The sequence below is a fragment of the Chiloscyllium plagiosum genome, unplaced genomic scaffold, assembly GCF_037043375.1.
Source record: "Chiloscyllium plagiosum isolate Xiang-an unplaced genomic scaffold, Cpla_swu_hap1 HiC_scaffold_14, whole genome shotgun sequence".
Taxonomy (NCBI): Eukaryota; Metazoa; Chordata; class Chondrichthyes; order Orectolobiformes; family Hemiscylliidae; genus Chiloscyllium; species Chiloscyllium plagiosum.
In genome coordinates, this window is record NW_028270152.1 from 67,652,085 (window position 1) to 67,669,803 (window position 17,719).

The following is a 17,719-nucleotide window of genomic DNA, read 5'->3' on the forward strand; positions in this document are numbered from 1 at the left end:
AATTGGAGGTGTCGTGGACAGTGAAGAACGTTACCTCAGAGTACATAGGGATCTTGATCAGATGGGCCAATGTGCCGAGGATTGGAGTGGCAGATGGAGTTTAATTTAGAAAAATGTGAGGTGCTGCATTTTGCAAAGTCAAATCAGAGCCGGACTTATACACTTAATGATAAAGTCCTGGCGAGTGTTGCTGAACAAAGACATCTTGAAGTGTAAGCCATAGTTCCTTGAGAGTGGAGTCACAGATGGATGGGTGCTTGGTATGCTTTCCTTTATTAGTCAGAGCATTGAGTGTAAGAGTTGGGAGGTCATGGTTGCAGATGTACAGGACATTGGTTCGGCCACTTTTGTGATAGTGTGTGCAATTCTGTTTTCCCTGTTGTAGGAAGGATGTTATGAAACTTGCAAGGGTTCAGAAAAGATTTACAAGGATGTTGCCAGGGTTGGAGGATTTGAACAATAGGCAGAGATTGAATAGGCTGTGGCTATTGTCCCTGAAGCATCGCAGGCTGAGGGGCAACCTTATAGAGGTTTATAAAAACATGAGGGGCATGGATAAGGTAAATAGACATGGTCTTTTTCCTGGATTTGGGGAGTCCAAAACTGGAGGGCATAGGTTTAGGACAAGAGGGGGGAAAGATTTAAAAGGGACCTTAGGGGCAACTTTTTCACACAGAGAGTGGTGCATGTAAGGAATAAAGTACCAGAGGGAAGTGGTGGAAGCTGGTACAATTAAAACATTTAAAGGGCATCTGGATGAGTATATGAGTAGGAAGAGTTTACGGGGATATAGACCAAATGCTGGCGAATGGGACTAGATTTATCTAGGAAATCCTGTTGTCATGGACGAGTTGGACCGACGGGTCTGTTTTTGTGCTGTATATCTCCATGACTCTGAAAGAAAATGTTTTCTTCTTGCCCTCTAACTGAACAAAGGGAGCCCCCAATATTCGTCTGCTCTCCAGCTCTACCCAGGACAGTTTGTACAGATCCTTGGCACCAAATGTAACCTGTTTCTGCCTTCATGTGAGCAATTCTCCATGGGTTTCCAGAGTCATTCTGGCTGCTGCACGTCTCTTGCCAGGTCTGACGTGCTTCATTCCATGGAGTATGGATTCTGCTTTGGAGGATCCACAAGGTCCTGTTCTGTAAGATCTTTGATTGTTCAGCTCTCCCAACTGCTTGAGCTGCCTTCCTAATGAACTCTCCTGCCAACGTGTAGGAGGCAGCTAAATAGATTCTAATTATTTACCACCACGTTGTCATGGTAAATTCTCATCTCTGCTCATTTATGTACTATGAGCTGTTTGATAGATTGCCTGCTACCATTTTGTTTTATTGCTAAACATGTGTAAAGCATGCTTGGTCTCATGTAGTGGTGGAAAACTACTTGATACTCTGTGGAGAAGAGGATCTTATCTTAAGGATGTAATTGCTGCATTATAGCAACTATGTGCAAGTTACATCAATAGGACATGATGAGGAAATTGTGGAAAAAAAAACCCAGATGCATTGGCAGACTTATTATCCTAAGCTGCTATCTCCTCAAGCCCATCATGTTAGGTAATACTTAAGGCACTTCCCAGCAATAGTCCCTTCAGACCCTTACACTAAGGCTTACTGAAATGGGCCCAAATGGAGTCACAATCTGAGAGTCTTGAGCTCTCAAGCAACAGCTACTTGCTTGGAGCTCTGACCATGTTAGAAGGGTTGAACTCCTGCTTGAAGAGATCCCTGTTCTTGTTCTCCCCAATCTCTAAGCCTTGAAATGGAAAAAGTTTTGGAGAGCAATGTCTTACACACTGGTACAACAGATTTTGAGAGTAAATGCCAGCTTCCCAATTTGCACGATCAAGACTGTCAACCAGCTAGTGACTAGCAATGCTTCTTAGTTTAGGCGTTGTGCTTATCGCTAGAATGATGGAAAGATTTCTAATGAATGCGCGGGCCTAGATGTGAACATAAATGCTGAATAGAGTATTGGTTTCTGGTCAGGAAGCCTGTATGACTTTAAGATTTTAATATGCTTCAGGCAAAGTCGCATCAATTCACAATCACACTGCATTTTGTTGTAATGCTTTGCAAAACATGCAAATGATGGTGTTTGCTTGTATTCAGTAATGTGATATTGTGACAAAGATCCAAACCATAACATTTGATTTCTCCTAAGTATTTTTGTCTCCAGCATTAGTCAGTGCAGTTCAAAGAAACTAGGAAACTTTAATGTGCATTCTTTACATTCAAACAGCTTGCAAAATTTTGTTGGAGGTTTTGCCTTTTCAGTAGGATGAAGCAAAGGCCGTATTCCCTTTCAGAAAATTGATCCTATGTCACTATCATGAATAAAAAAAAGAGGTGCTATTTGCAGCATCGTGGCCACATTTATTCCATAACCAATATAGTATTACAATGAGATTAACTGGCCCATCCCACCAACCTGCACATTTAAAGGATCATCTTCAGCCATATTTGCCACCTCCAGCAGGATGTTTAACAACAAACACACCTTCCCATCTTCTTCTCTCTTCTCAGTATTCCATAGGGAGCCTCCTGGACATCCTGATCCACTCCAACTTCGTAGAGTCATATCGCACAGAAGCAAACCCTTCAGTCCAACCAGTCCATGCCGAACATAATCCCAAACCAAACCAGTTCTAGCTGCCTGCTTCTGGCCCATATCCTTCCAAACCATGTACTTATCTCACTGTCTTTTAAACGTTGTAATTGTGCCCATATTTGCCACATCCTCTTGAAGTTCATTCCACACGCGAACCACCCTCTGTGTAAAGAATTTGCCTCCATGTCTTTTTTAAATCTCACTCTGTTAAATATATGCCCCATGGTCTTGAAATCCCCCATCCTCGGGAAAGGACACCTACCATTAACCTGATCTATACCCCTCATGATTTTATAAACCTCTATAAGGTCATCTCTCAACCACCTACTCTCCAGTGACCAAAGTCCCAGCCTATCCAGTCTTTCATTATACTTCAAATCTTCTATACCTAGCAGTATCCTGGTATATCTCTTCTAAATCCTCTCTAGCTTAATAATATCCTTCCTCTATTACATCCCTCTTGGTACCTTCCTATGCAGTCATCGAAGGTGTAACATTTGCACCTTTACCTCCTCTCTCCTCTCTGTCAAAAGATCCCAGACGTACATTCCAGGCGACACAGCACTTGTACTTCATTCAATCTCGTCCAATGCATTCGCTGCTCACAATGCTGAAGACCCTCCCCATTGGGAAGACTAAACAGCCTCAGTGACCGCTTTGTAGAACACCTCCACTCTGACTGCAAGAATGACCCCAACGTTCCTGGCCCTGCTGCAGTGTTCTAGAAAAGCCCAGCCAAAGTTAGGGGAAAGGCACCTCATTTTCCACATAGGCACATTACTTTCAGGACTCAGCGTTGAGTTCAACAGACCATGAACTCTGTCTTCCATTTTGATAAGCCTCCCCTCCACCCAAAATCTTGTAAGCGTAGGTTTGCTATCAGCACACTGTTCTATTATCTGCAGTTAATGTATACTGCTGACACTTTTTCATCCACACTTTTTCTCTACAACCAGTAGCATTCACTTGGGCTTTTGGTCTGGGAAATCTTTAATATCGGTTCTACTTGCTCATCTCCCCACCACCCCACCATTCCCTCCCCCCCCCACCTCTGTTCTTCTACAGGACAAATCCCAACACTTTTCCAGCAGCCTTCAGATCCAAGCAAGACTCATATCGGACTCAAAAACATTAATTCTATTTCTTTCTGCACAGATGCTACCAGACATGCTAAGGTTCTCCAGCATTTTCTATTCTTGTATCTGATCATTGCCACTTTGCTGTAACTGCGTGATTTTGCCCTAAGTAAGATTTTTCCACGTATTGCTGCTTGCTGTATTTCTGGTAACACCATTCTTCAGACATTATTTCATTGACTATAGAGTGTTTTGAGATGTCCAGAAGAGGCACAATGTACACTCTCCCTTTCAGCACTTCATTACATACTCGCCATCAATCATGGCTCAGTGCTGGAGTCGTATTGGTTCCAATTGTTTCGTATATTTGAGCATTTGAAAGTTCTGGTGAATAAGAGTAAGTGCGTTGTTGTCGCTGGAGGTATACAGATATCAAAGCATTGACTAAAACCTTTTGCCATCATTTCAAATGTCATTAACACCTTTTTAAGTTGCAGTTCTGTCAGATACTTTTACTATTTTTAGCAGCAATCCACAGAAATCTGGAGTTCTGCTAAACATTTCAAACAATGCAGGGAAAAGGCTACAACAATTTTCTTGTCGATAATTCATGACAAGTGTGTATCGAACATTAATTAATATGAAAGCTTTACCTTTGTGAATTTCTACAGATCTTTGATGTTATCGAGTTCAACAAGTTAACAAGGCAGCATGCAGTTGCTAACAATTACTTCATGTCTCTGGCAAAGCAGGCACTTATGATGGGGAACTGTATTCGATTCTGTCCCTGTCCTTCCCCTGTTGTCTCTTTGAACCACAGATGCGCAAATTAGAATTCACTTCTGTTACCCCTCAGGCATGGTAAAAATGGTGGAAACTGTATTTGAAGACAGGACTCCATTGTCATTTTAAGAAAACTAGGTGGCTCGACATCCGAATAAAAATTGGGGCCAGTGTGCTTGCAGTAACGTACCTGTGATATGTTTGACTCCTATTATGTCTGTGTCCAATGCCAGTGGTGATTCGTTGCATGGTAGACTCCAGAACCAACAGAGACTCTCAAGTTCAAATCTCTTCAGCTGTTTAAAGGTTGGCGTTGCATCTTTTTTGTGATCCAGCCAGAGATTTCTCCAGGTCTGGGGGAAGGATGTATACAACAATAGCAAGTTGCATTTATAGAACACCATTGGAGTGTAAAATCATTGCAATCCTTTTCACAAAGTAGGAGATAACAGGATGGTGAGAAAAGCCTGGCCAAAAATACGGATTTTTAAGGAGTGTCTTTAAACAATTTTTAAAGAGTGGGTGGTGGAGGAAGTCCAGAGGGGAGTTGAGAGTGTGGTGCTGGAAAAGCACAGCAGGTCAGGCAGCATCCGAGGAGCAAGAAAATTGACATTTCAGGCCAAAGCTCTTCGTCAGGATTCCTGATGAAGGGCTTTTACCCAAAACGTGTATTTTTCTGCTCCTCGGATGCTACCTGATGTGCTGTGCTTTTCCAGCACCACACTCTTGACTCTAATCTCCAGCATCTGTAGTCCTCTCTTTCGTGAAGTTTAGAGGGGAGTCAGGCGGCTGTAGATGGGAAAGACCACACCTTTTCTCATATTCCTAATGCTTAGGTTCCTCCTGGATCGGTAGGAGTGGTAAAAATGGTTAAGGTTCTCAACTCTTTTAAGCTTTTAATGTCGGGTCGATAAACTTACAGACATCAGTGCCCTGCGCTTACAAATGAACTTGCAAAAGTTCCTTTCCTTAAGTTAAATCAGTAGGACATTCGCAAACACTGTTCTTGAGAGTTCACTGCTGTGCTATTGGCTGCTTCATTTTCTTGTTCATTTTGGCTGTTTACTACCTGAAAATGTACATTCCTTTTTTCAAAAATAAACAAATAATATTGGTGACACAGATTGTTGCAAAACCTCTCCCCAAATTTTGACCATCTTATGTATTATAACAATTTCATGAATAGTCCATTAACCAATGAAGAGTCGTTTGATGGAGAAGAAAGGAACGTAGGAACAGAAATCAGCCAGATAGCCCTACGAGCTTTCCCTGCTACTTAACACAATCACAGCTGATTGACCAGGTCATTGGCCTTTACTCATAATATCTCCATAACCCTGTATGTCACTGATAATCTTAAATCTGTCAATCTTTATACTAAACATACCAAAATACTGAGCTCTCTGGTGTAAAGAATTCTAATGATTCACAGCCCTCTGAGTGAAAACAAAATTTCTTCTCATCACTGTCTTAAATGACTTCTCATTTTTTTTTATTTTAGTTGCATCACCCCAATTGTAGGTTTCCCATTTGAGGGGGATAAACCATTTTATCTACATCTACCCTGTCTATCCCTTGAAGTATTTTGTAGTTTCACCTCTCATTCTTCAAGCCTGGAGAGAATACAGATTAAGTTTAACCAATCTCTCCTAAGAAGACAGTCCACTAACCTGGAACAAGTCTGTTGAATATTCATCGCACTCCCACTATGGCAGTAGTATCCTTCCTGGGTAAAGAAACCAAAACTGTGCATAGTATTCAAGTGTGATCTAGCCGTGCTTCTATACAATTGAGACAAAATTGTGGCACTCCTATACTCTATTCCTTCTGAAATAAAGGCTAGCATTCCAATGGCCTTCCTAATAGCTTACTGCACCAGTGTATTAGTCTTCAGTGACTTGTCAACAGGAATACTTAGGTCCCTTTGTCTATCTACTTTTAACCATTTAAGAAATACTCTACACATCTGTTCATCCTAACAATATGGATCTCCGCTCATTATTCCACATTATATTTTGTCTGCCATGTTTTCTTGACCATTCACTGATTTGAGACCATGAAAGGTATCGGACAGAAATAGGCCATTCAACCCAACTAATCTATGATGTTGTTCGTGCTTCACAGGAGAAATTTTACCATAATAGAGGGCATGGCTGAAGTGTTAAAAAAGTAAGTTGCATTCGTCTTTACTAAAGAGGCAATTCTGCCAGTACCACTATGCAAAGGATGATTAATAGTAACTTTCAAAAGGAATTGAATATCGATAGGAACCTTCTGCACAGAAGGAGACCATTCTATTCATTGAGCACATGCTGGCTGACAAATAGCCATCCAGTCAAATATGACTTTTTAGGATTTTTTTTGTCCATAGCTTTGTATGTTATGGCTATTTGAGCACTCTACAAGTATTAAGAGGGTTTCTGCCTTTACATCTTTTTCAGAAAGTGAGTTCTAAGTCCCAATTACTCGCTGGGTGAAGAAAATAATTCTCCCCTCATATTCACTGCTTTGCCAAAATCAATGCCTCCTGGTTATTGAACTCTCAACCAAGAGGATTAGAAGCTTCCTATCCACAATGTCTAGATCCCTCAATTTTATGTTTGGTTTCTAATCAACCTGATCAATAAGACCTTCGGTCTTATTACCCAGCTCAGAGGAACAGGTGGGTTTTGAATCTGGGCCTCTTGGCTCAGAGGTAGGGACACCACCACTGTACCACAAAAAGATCCCCCTTCCATTTTATATACTTACTGATTTAACTAAATGCCTCAGAAACAATGAACAGCATGGCCTCTTTCTCTTGTATTGATTGTACAGACAATTTGACATGTCGCTATGTTTAATGGTTGTAGTACTGGAGGATTGCTAGCTTCAGTCTATGTTATCTACATAATACTTTCGTACATCAAACCATATCACTTGTGGTATTGGGTGTTTGTCTCAAGACTAAGTAGTCTGAATTAATTCTCTAAATATACGTGGATACCTATTGTAGCATAATATTTCTGAGAATAGTGTGAAGGGGTGGATCTGGATGGGGTGCTCTCCAGAGGGTGGGTGTGGGCTCCATGGCCGAATGGCCTGCCTATACACTAGGGATTCTATAAAATGTCACAGCTTTGATATGTAGAATTGCCGCGGGGAAATCCTGAGCAGCAGTGAGTCACAATTACCGCATCTGGTATTAAGAAGTTCCAATTTTTTCATGGCAACAATGCAGGTTTAAAGACTGGCAAATATCCTTTTGTTTGTGCCAAAGTAAAAATGGAATTGTAAATGTATCCCTTTGTGCCAAGAATTCAAATTGTGTTTTTCAAAATTAATCAGTCCATATTCAGAGAAACTGACTCAAAAGGCCATTTTTTCCTTTTTTTCAAAAGGAGAGCCTGTTGTGATATGTTAAGGTGTCTTTTGCATTCAGCAGAATGCAGCATCTCTGACTAGATTAACTCATTTCCTGAATTCACAGCAGTGAGGCCATTGTGCATGTATCAGTAATTTGAAAACTGACAAAGCCTGTTCTTAATGAGCAATTCAAATTGCTATCGAAAAATGTTGCCCATTAGAGTAATTTAACAAATCTGTTTTCAAAGTGGCTTTTGTTTGAACTCCATCAGGGCTTACTCAATATTTAATATCTGCTCTGGGTTAAAATGGTCAATCTCAGAAAGGAAACTTTATATATTTCCCTTTACTTACCTCAGAATATTCATTATAGTGATTCATTAATCTATTGGAAGTAGCAAATGTGGTAGCCTGTTGGGGCACAGCAAATCACACAGCAGCAAGAGGTAATGGCTAAATAACCACTGTAAGTGATGTTGTTTGAGGGATACTGGGGTAAAGCCATCCCCAGCTCTTGTTTTAAGTAGTGCTATTAGGTCTTTAATGTCCACTTAAAAGGATCTTTGGACCTACTTAATGTCTGATCCAAAGGATGGAACCTTAGCAGTGGAACTCTCTCCTGACTTTAAAGTATAAATGATAATCTTTGTTCTCAAGACTTGAACCCCCAAGCATCTAACGTAAGGTGCCAGTACTACCACTAAGTTTTGTCTGAGATTAACCTTAGCAGTCGTGGGTAGGAAATATTCAACCAACCATGGTTCATGAAGTTGGTCACTATCCACTGAACACTCCAATGTGTAGATGCTGGATCCAGACAGAATCAGATTTGCCAGTGATGTCTGCTCCCCCATCATCCCAAACAACTAACACTCTCTGCTGGTTGATAGGAAAAAAAACCTGCCATCCTTCACTGGTTTGACCTATATGTAACTCCAGACCTACAGCAGATCTGAAATGACCTGGCAAGCTATTCAGTTGTATCAAACGTGTAAAACGTCCCAAGGGAATAAAACTTGATGCTGCACCTGCCATTGATCTAAGCACTGGAAACAGCAATGAATAGCAAACTCAGCCTTGTCAACTTTGCAAGGTGCTCCACAGTAACATCTGGGAGCTAGTGCCAGAATTGGGAGAGCTGTCTCTGGGACTAATCAAGCAATATTGTCTATCAGGTATGGTTCCGTAAATATGACTGCCTGGCACCACTATCAACATCATGGTATATGTTCTGTATCACCATCAGAGATGATGGCAAAGTGGTAAACAGTCGTGGGGGGATTGTCCTGGAAGTTCACAACATTGATTTGAGGCACTATGAAAGTATCATGATAGCTGACCAAATATAGGCAAGGAAACTTCCTGCTTATTACCACTTACTGCCCCTCCTAGGCTGATGAATAGGTAATCCTCCACGTTGAATATCACTTGGAGGAAGCACTGAGGGTAGCGTGGGTGCAGAATTTACTCTGGGTGGGGAATGTGAATGTACATCACCAAGAGTGGCTTAGCAGCAGCACTGCTGGTTGAATCCAAAAGGAAATAATGACCAGACTAGGTCTGTGGAAGGTGGAGACAGAACCAACAAGAGGGAAAAACATACTTGGATACAGTCATTGTAGAGACAAACTCCTGCCTTTACACTGGGGATACCTTCCATCATGTTGTGTGGCACTGTCACCTTGCTAAATGGAGTAAACTTCAAACAGGTCTCACACCTTGCCCTGTGCAATCTACTGAGGCATGGCTACAGGGTGTCCTAGACTGGGAAAATTGGGAAGCTATGAAAGGGTGGAGGAGTGGCTCTGTTAGCTAAAGATGATATTAGTACAATAGAGAGAGAGAGACGACCTAAATTCAGGAAATGAAGATACAGAAACAGTCGATGTACGGATGATAAATGCAAGAGGTCACTTTCTGGGAGTTAAGTACAGGCTCCCTAACAAAAACAACATGGTAGGAATGGATATCATGGAAGAAACAGTGAGAGCTTCTCACAAGGGTATAGTAATGGGGGATTTTAACCTATATGTGGACTGAAAAGTCAGTGAGGAATAAGTAGTCTAGAGGAGAAATGCATTGAAGATTTTTGGGACAAATTCTTAGACCAGCATGTTATAGAAGCAACCAGAGAGCAGGCTGTACTGGACCTGGTTTTGACAAATGAGATAGGATGTATTACTGAATTCGTATTGGAATTGTTCCTGGGTAGTAGCAAGCATTGAATTTTATGTATGGTTCAAGGGAGGGTCATGTGGCCCCAAGACTCGTATTTTGAATTTAAACAAGAGTAGTTATTAGGGCATGAAAACACAACTAATGAAAGTGAACTGGTTAATAAGTACGCAGTGGTGAACATTCAAAGGCATATTCCAGAAAGCATAGAATTGATGAATTCCAACAATAAAAATTCTTTGGAAGGATCCACCATCCGTGGTTAACTAAAAAAGTCAAAGGTAGTATCATTCTCAAAGACACGGCATATAATTGTGCTAAGAAAAGTGGCAAGTCAGAAGATCGGGCAGGATATTAACAGAATCACTGAACTGTTAATAAGGAGGGAACAATCAGAATACAAAAGAAAGTTAGCTAAAAATATAAAAGCAGATAGGAAGAGTTTCTTGGGACATAACATAAGGACCAGGTACAGGAGTAGGCCACCTGGTACTTTGAGCCCGCTCCGCCATTCAATAGATCATGGCTGACCTTTTCGTGGCCTCAGCTCCATTTATGCAGCCTCTCACCATAACCCTTAATTCCTTTACTGTTCAAAAAGTTATTTTTCGTAGCTTTAGAAGCAAAGAGGTTCTTCTGCAGCTGTACAGGGCCCTGGTGAGACCACACCTGGAGTACTGTGTGCAGTTCTGGTCTCCAAATTTGAGGAAAGACGTTCTGGCTAATGAGGGAGTGCAGCATAGGTTCACGAGATCAATTCCTGAAAGACTGGAGCGACTGGGCTTGTATACCCTTGAGTTTAGAAGACTGAGAGGGGATCTGATTGAGACATATAAGATTATTAAAGGATTGGACACTCTGGAGGCAGGAAACATGTTTCCACTGATGGGTGAGGGCCGAACCAGAGGACACAGCTTAAAAATACAGGGTAGACCATTTAGGTCAGAGATGAGGAGAAACTTTTTCACCCAGAGAGTGGTGGCTGTGTGGAATGCTCTTCCCCAGAGGGCAGTGGAGGCCCAGTCTCTGGATTCATTTAAGAAAGAGTTGGATAAAGCTCTCAAGGATTGTGGAATCAAGGGTTATGGAGATAAGGCAGGAACAGGATACTAATTAAGGATGATCAGCCATGATCATATTGAATGGTGGTGCAGGCTCGAAGGGCAGAATGGCCTACTCCTGCACATATTGTCTATTGTCTATAAACATATTCAGTGAAGAAGCCTCAACTACTTCTCTGGGCAGGGAATTCCACAGATTCATAACCCTTTGAGTGAAGAAATTCCTTCTCAATTCAGTCATAAATCTGCTCACCTTAATTTTGAGGCTATGCACCCTTGTTCTAGTTTCAACCGCCAGTGAAAACATCTCTCTACTTCTATCTTATCTATTCCCTTCATAATTGTATGTGTTTCAATAAGATCCCTCCTCATTCTTCTAAATTCCAATGAATGTAATCCCAATCTACTCACTCTCCTCATTAAACTGACCCTCTCAACTCCGGAATTAACTTAGTGAACCACCTCTGCTTCCCTTCCTGTGCCAATACATCCATTCTCAAGTAAAGAAATCAAAACTGCATGCAGTAGTCCAGGTGTGCCCTCGCCAACAACCTGTACAGCTTGCAACATAATCTCCTACTTTTAAACTCAGTCCCATTTGCAACAAAGGATAAAATTCCATTTGCCTTCTTAATTACCTGTTGCATATGGAGACCAATCTTCTGTGATTTATGCACAAGGACACCCAGATCCCTCTGCACAGCAACATCTGCAATGTTTTGCTATTCAAATAATAGTCCTTTTTACTGCTTATTCCTACCAAAATGGATGACTTCCCATTTATTAACATTGTACTCCATCTGCTAGAACACTGCCCACTCACTTAAACTATCTATGCCTGTCTGCAAATTTTCACAGTCCTCTGCACACTTTGCTCTGCCACTCATCTTACTATCGTCCGCAAACTTTGACACACTTGAGATATTTAAAAAAGAAAAGTTAACAAAGCAATGGTAGGTTCATTAAACAATGAGTCTGGAGAATTCGTAATGAGGCATAAAGAGGTGGTGGATGAATTAAACAGAATTTTGTTTCTATCTTCATGAGAGAGAATAGCTGTAAATCAGGAATTGAAAGGCAGGGACGAACTCAAGAAGATTTCAACTAACAAGGATGTGGTACTGAGTAAATTGACGAGCTCCCAGTCCTGATGGGTTTCATCCTACGGTCTCAAGAAGTAGATAGTGTGATACTTGATGCAAAAACAGAATTCTGATGTTCTGATGAGGAGTCACCAGACGTGAAACTTTAACTCTGCTTTCTCCCCACAAATATTGCTGAGTTTCACCAGCAAATTCTGTTTTTGTTTCAAATCTCAAGTATCTGCAGTTCTTTGTTTGGTTTTTGTGACAGTTGATGCTTTAGTTTTGATTTTCCAAAACTGATTGGATTCAGGGAGAATTTCTTTAGATTGGAAAATAGCTAATGTAACACCTTCTTTCTAAAACGAGAGAGAGGCAGGGAACTACAGGTCAGTTCACTTAACATCTGTCATAGGGAACATATGAGAAGCTATTATTAGAGGCACTGTAACAGGGCACCTAGATAAGTTCAGGTTAATCAGGCACACCCAGCAGGGTTTTGTCAAATGGAAATCATGCTTAACTACTATATTGGAGTTCTTTGAAAAAGTTACTTATGTTGTTAGATAAAAAGGAACGAGTTGGCATATCATACTTAGATTTCTGGACAATAAGGTGCCATGTCAAAGGTTATTGTGGAAAATAAAAGCCTGTGGTTTGGAGGTAACATGTTGACATGCATAGAAGATTGGCTGGATTATTGTGATCTTATTGAATGAAAGAGCAAGCTGAAAGGACTGAGTGACTTATTCTTGTAACCTCTTTGTGTGTCCAGAAGTGGACGACAGCAGGTCAAAATGGCAGTTCACCACCACTTTCTCAAGGATAATTAGGAATTAACAATAAACACTTGGTCAGACAGCAAAGCCCATATTCCCTGAATGAATAAAAGAAATTGAAAGATTAAATATGTGCAGAATATAGCAAAGGATTGACTGTGTTTCGAGCAGTAATTTGATGCCTGCCATCTTTTTGATTGAATCCGATGTTGGATCCTGTTTATCTTATTGCCACCATTTCCATGGTAAATCACATTACATTATTAGTGTTTTATTCTCATTTAGTAGTGAAAAGCAAATTGCTGCCAATTACTGTTGCTATTTGGATACACATCACTGTTTAGCTCATTTGGTATCTTGGTCAGGTTTCTCCAAAGTATGAATGTATTTAACTTGTTTCAGAATTTTCATTCAAACCCTTTGTTCTCTTTGTACAGCTCCATCTCTGATATATGTAGAGATCCTGAGTATTCCCAGGAACCTGCAGACTTGCCAAACATGTGAGTACAATATTTTGGCATTTCACAGATAAAATTGCTTTTCATTTTCAACTTGCGTCCCCCAGCTTTCCTTTATTCATTCGGAATAATTTCAGCAAAATGTTCTCTGAAATACCTCCTGGTGCGTCAGCTGATGTTTAAACCCTGCCAGCTAAATATTCTGTACACAGATTTTAAATTTGTTCTTTAATGATTCAGCTTCTTGACCTGTGCAGTATCATTCTAATCCCAATAAGAGCTTAGCTTCTTATAATATGTTTAGCAGGAGACTGTGGGCAAACAAAGAATGGTGAGTTACAGTACAGACACTGAAGGTGGAGTTCTTGAAGAAGGTTGGATGGAAGGTGGGCAAAAAAATTTGTAATCTCGGAATGCATTTGAGGTGCTCAACGAAACAAACTGTGCCAGGAGAGAGAGGTCAAGGTGGGACCTAATGATAAAAATCACATTGCTGCTACAACAGGGATTGTCATGAATCATATGTCTAATTGGGGAGCCTCTGATGAGTTATAGGACTCACTATTCATCACCGGGCCCAGCATCTTCGTTCACCCATTCGAGAAGAAGTCACGAGCAGGGAGAATGTTTGTAACAGAGTGTAAATATTCTGAAGGGCGGCAGAGAGAGATACTGCGCCATGTCCATGAGCAACCCAAGCCTGCAGTGATGACAGCAGACTGCAGCCACGTGGCCTGGGAAACCAAAAATGATCCCAGTTGCTGCGTTTTGCTGATGTTAAAATTAAATCGAAGATGGGGTTTGGAGGAAATCACAGAAGCTTTCTGCTCCCACTGAATAATAATTTTTTTTTTTAAAAATCAGCTGTTGTGCACTTCATCGCTGAAGTACAATTCTACATCATTGCTGGGGAGAGGTGAAATTCTGTCTGGAGCTGGGGGATAGCAGGGGATAGTGGGAAGAAAAGAATGTTGGCAATCCTGCCTTTCTCAGTAGGAATTGGTCGATTTCAACTTTTGAATAGATGGCTGGACCTGCTCTGTTCGTGTCACTGTTCTGGTTAAGAGGTTTTGTCAAGCGCATTAAGCTCCATGTTTAGTAAGGCAGTTTTCCAAAGCTTCCATTATTGTTGACCCCCTCTTGTGTGTTTATTAGTTTCCTTTTTGAGTCCAATTTTTTGTAATGGATTCTTGTTGAAGAATCTGGAAAACAACAAGGTTAGTGATCAGACAAGTCTCATTCCTCCACAGAATTAGTAATTGAATGAAATTCTATCCATTTGGAGATTAGCATCTCTTTCACAAAGTGGAGGGAGTTGAATGGCAGGTCTGATGCTTTTTGGAGGGAATGAGTTCATTGAACCAGACAGTCTTTGCAGCTGTACTGCTGTTAAACATTCTTTTTTAAAAAAAAGAACAATATTGTCTGCTTCATGACTAATTGTACAACAAAGTCAATCATTTACAATAGGCATTTGCTAAAGGATGTCTGGTCAGAAATTAGATCTTTGGAATTTCCGTGCGGTGGAAAAACTGCTGAACAATTTTGCTGAGGATGTGAAATTGTCTTTTGTCTGTTTGAGACCTGTCATTATCCACACAACCTAGAAGTCAGTAGGAAGTAGGAATACTGTTTGAAGTTCATGATGATAATGAGGTACTTACCATTCCCTCCTTTAGTCACCTTGTTAGTTTTCTGCTCTTCCTACTTGCTTGCTAAAAGTATACCTAAGAGATTTAATCTAACTTATGGTATGGTCTCAGCCTTGGTTCAGTCAGTAGCACTCTCACCTCAGAGTCAGAAATTGCTGAGTTCAAGTAAACTCTTGAGACTGGACCGTGTATCTATGCTAATACCAGTGCAGTACTCAGGAGGAGCTGCAACATTAGAAGAAATCAAATTGAAGTAGTTCATTCATTCAGGCTGACGATCCTATATCGTGATTCTCAGAGAAATCTTCCCCAAGTCCTGTGTTTTTTACTTTACGACAGAAACAGCTCTTCATTGTCTGAAGAGTGTTTTTCACATGGGAAGTGCAGTCCAGCAGAACAAAATTATGGAAAGCTGATGCCTTGAAGAAAGCATTGTGATTTCTTTGCTGAAATGTAAACTGTATATTCAGACAGGCAGCACTGAAACTAGTCGCACTCAGGAATTCATTCTTGCTTTTATCAAAGCCGATTCCAGATTTCAGACTCTGTGTTACCTCTCCTTGTTTTTCACGCAGTTTGGTGCATATAGATCATCACTTTCGTATTAAGTTATAAATTGTATACAGAGTGCTTAAGAATTTGGAAGTTTCTAAAACAATAAATTGGTCTTTTTAAAATAGAATGATAGAATCCCTACAGTGTGGAAGCAGGCCAGTCAACTTATCGAGTCCACACTGACCCTCCAGTGAGCATCCCACCCGGACCCATCCCCTTAACTCATATTCCATGGCTAATCCACTTAGCCTACACATCCATGGACACAAAGGACAATTTAGCATGGCTAATCCATCCAATCTGCACATCTTTGGACTGTGGGAGGAAACTGGAGCACTCAGGGGAAACCCATGCAGACACAGGGAGAATGTGTAAACACTACGGAGTCAGTCGCCCAAGGGTGGAATTGAACCTGATTCCCTGGCACTGTGAGGCAGCAGTGCTAACAACTGAGCCACCATATTGCCCTAAATCGTCACACTTGCAAGAGATCGTATTTTGTAGATCGGCAGACTGTTCAGGATCTAATGATGATAAAACTCTTCCATGCATTAACATGTGCCATGATAGTCCTTAATTTGTTTTAACGAATTATTGCTTAAATCCAAGATCAACATAAAGTGGGGATCTGGGGTGAATTTGGTGGTGTTAGTAGCAGAAACATTCTACACAGATTTATAAAACAAGGAAAGTTGCTGAAGAAACTCAGCAGGTCTGGCAGCATCTTTGCTGAGAAGCAGAGTTAACATTTCGGGTCCAGTAACCCTTCTGGCCTTTCTCCTTCACGTTTAAATGCTTCGGTGATATGCACGTCACAGAATTTCATAGGCCCCTTTTGGAATACTGCAGGAAGGATGTTGTGAAAAGTTCAGAAATGATTTACAAGAATGTTGCCAGGGTTGGAGGATTTGAGCTATAAGGAGAGGCTGAATAGGCTGAGGCTATTTTCCCAGCACCGTTGGAGGCTGAGAGGTGACCTTATAGAACTTTTATACAATCGTGAGGGGCATGGATAGGGTGAATAGCCAACGTCATATCCTCGGGGTAGGGTAGTCCTAATATAGAGGGCATAGGTTTAAGGTGAGAGGGGAAAGTGCATGCATGGAATGAGATACCAGAGAAAGTGGTGGAGGCAGGTACAATTACCGCATTTAAAAGACATCTGAATAGGTTATGAATAGAAAGAGTTAAGAGAGATATGGGCCAAATGCTAGCAAATGGGACTGGGCTAATTTAGGATATCTGGTCAATGTGGACAAGTTGGACTGAAGGGTCTGTTTTTGTGCTGTACATAGAGTCATAGAGATGTACAGCATGGAAACAGAGCCCTTTGGTCCAACTTAAATTAATCCAGTCCCGTTTACCAGCATTTGGCCTATATTCCTCCAAACCCTTCCTATTCATGTACCCATCCAGCTGCCTTTTAAATGTTGTAATTGAACCAGCCTCCACCACCTCCTCTGGCAGCTCATTCCATACATGTACATCCCTCTGTGTGAAAAAGTTGCCCATTAGGACCTTTTTAAATCTTTCCCCTCTCACCCTAAACCTAGACCCACTAGTTCTGGATTCACCCATCCCAGAGAAAAGACCTTGTCTTTTTACCCTTTCCATACCCCTTGTGATTTTGTAAACCTCTAAAAGGTCACACACACACACCCCACATATGACTCTGTGACCTTTCAGGCTGAAAATAAGCAGCATGTGCAGGCAGCAGTGCAAAACTAAAGTTTCATTTTGATGACTTTTCATCAGCATTGACTGAGCAATTGACAGGGAATCTGTACATTGCGTAAATGCTTTTATGTCCCCAATGGCTTACTTGTAGTTACCAGATATAAGCAGACTTTTTTTTAATGTAAAATCCTTACAGTTTGGAAACAGGCCCTTCGGCCCAATAAGTCCACACCAACCCTCTGAAGAGTTTCCCACCCAAACACATTCCCCAATACCCTACATTTACCCCTGACTAATGCACCTACATATCCCTGAATACAGTGGGCAATTTAGAATGGCCAGTTCACCTAACCTGCACATCTTTGGATTGTGGGAGGAAACCAGAGCACCCAGAGAAAACCCACGCAGAAAGAGGGAGATTGTGCAAACTCCACACAGTCACCCGAGGCTGGAATTGAA

General features: G+C 41.1%; 1 protein-coding gene across 2 annotated transcripts in view; it reads left to right on the plus strand.

Annotated features, from left to right (window-relative positions):
- The window catches only part of rad18 (RAD18 E3 ubiquitin protein ligase), a 287,902-nt gene that overhangs the window by 236,379 nt on the left and 33,804 nt on the right, over positions 1-17,719 (plus strand). The window contains exons 12-13 of one of the 2 annotated variants that reach the window (XM_087994505.1): positions 6,601-6,645; positions 13,356-13,418. In XM_087994505.1, coding sequence (XP_087850631.1) covers positions 6,601-6,645; positions 13,356-13,418 — 108 coding nt within the window. The remainder of the gene's footprint in view (positions 1-6,600; positions 6,646-13,355; positions 13,419-17,719) is intronic. The other variant, XM_087994506.1, reaches the window with a different exon arrangement.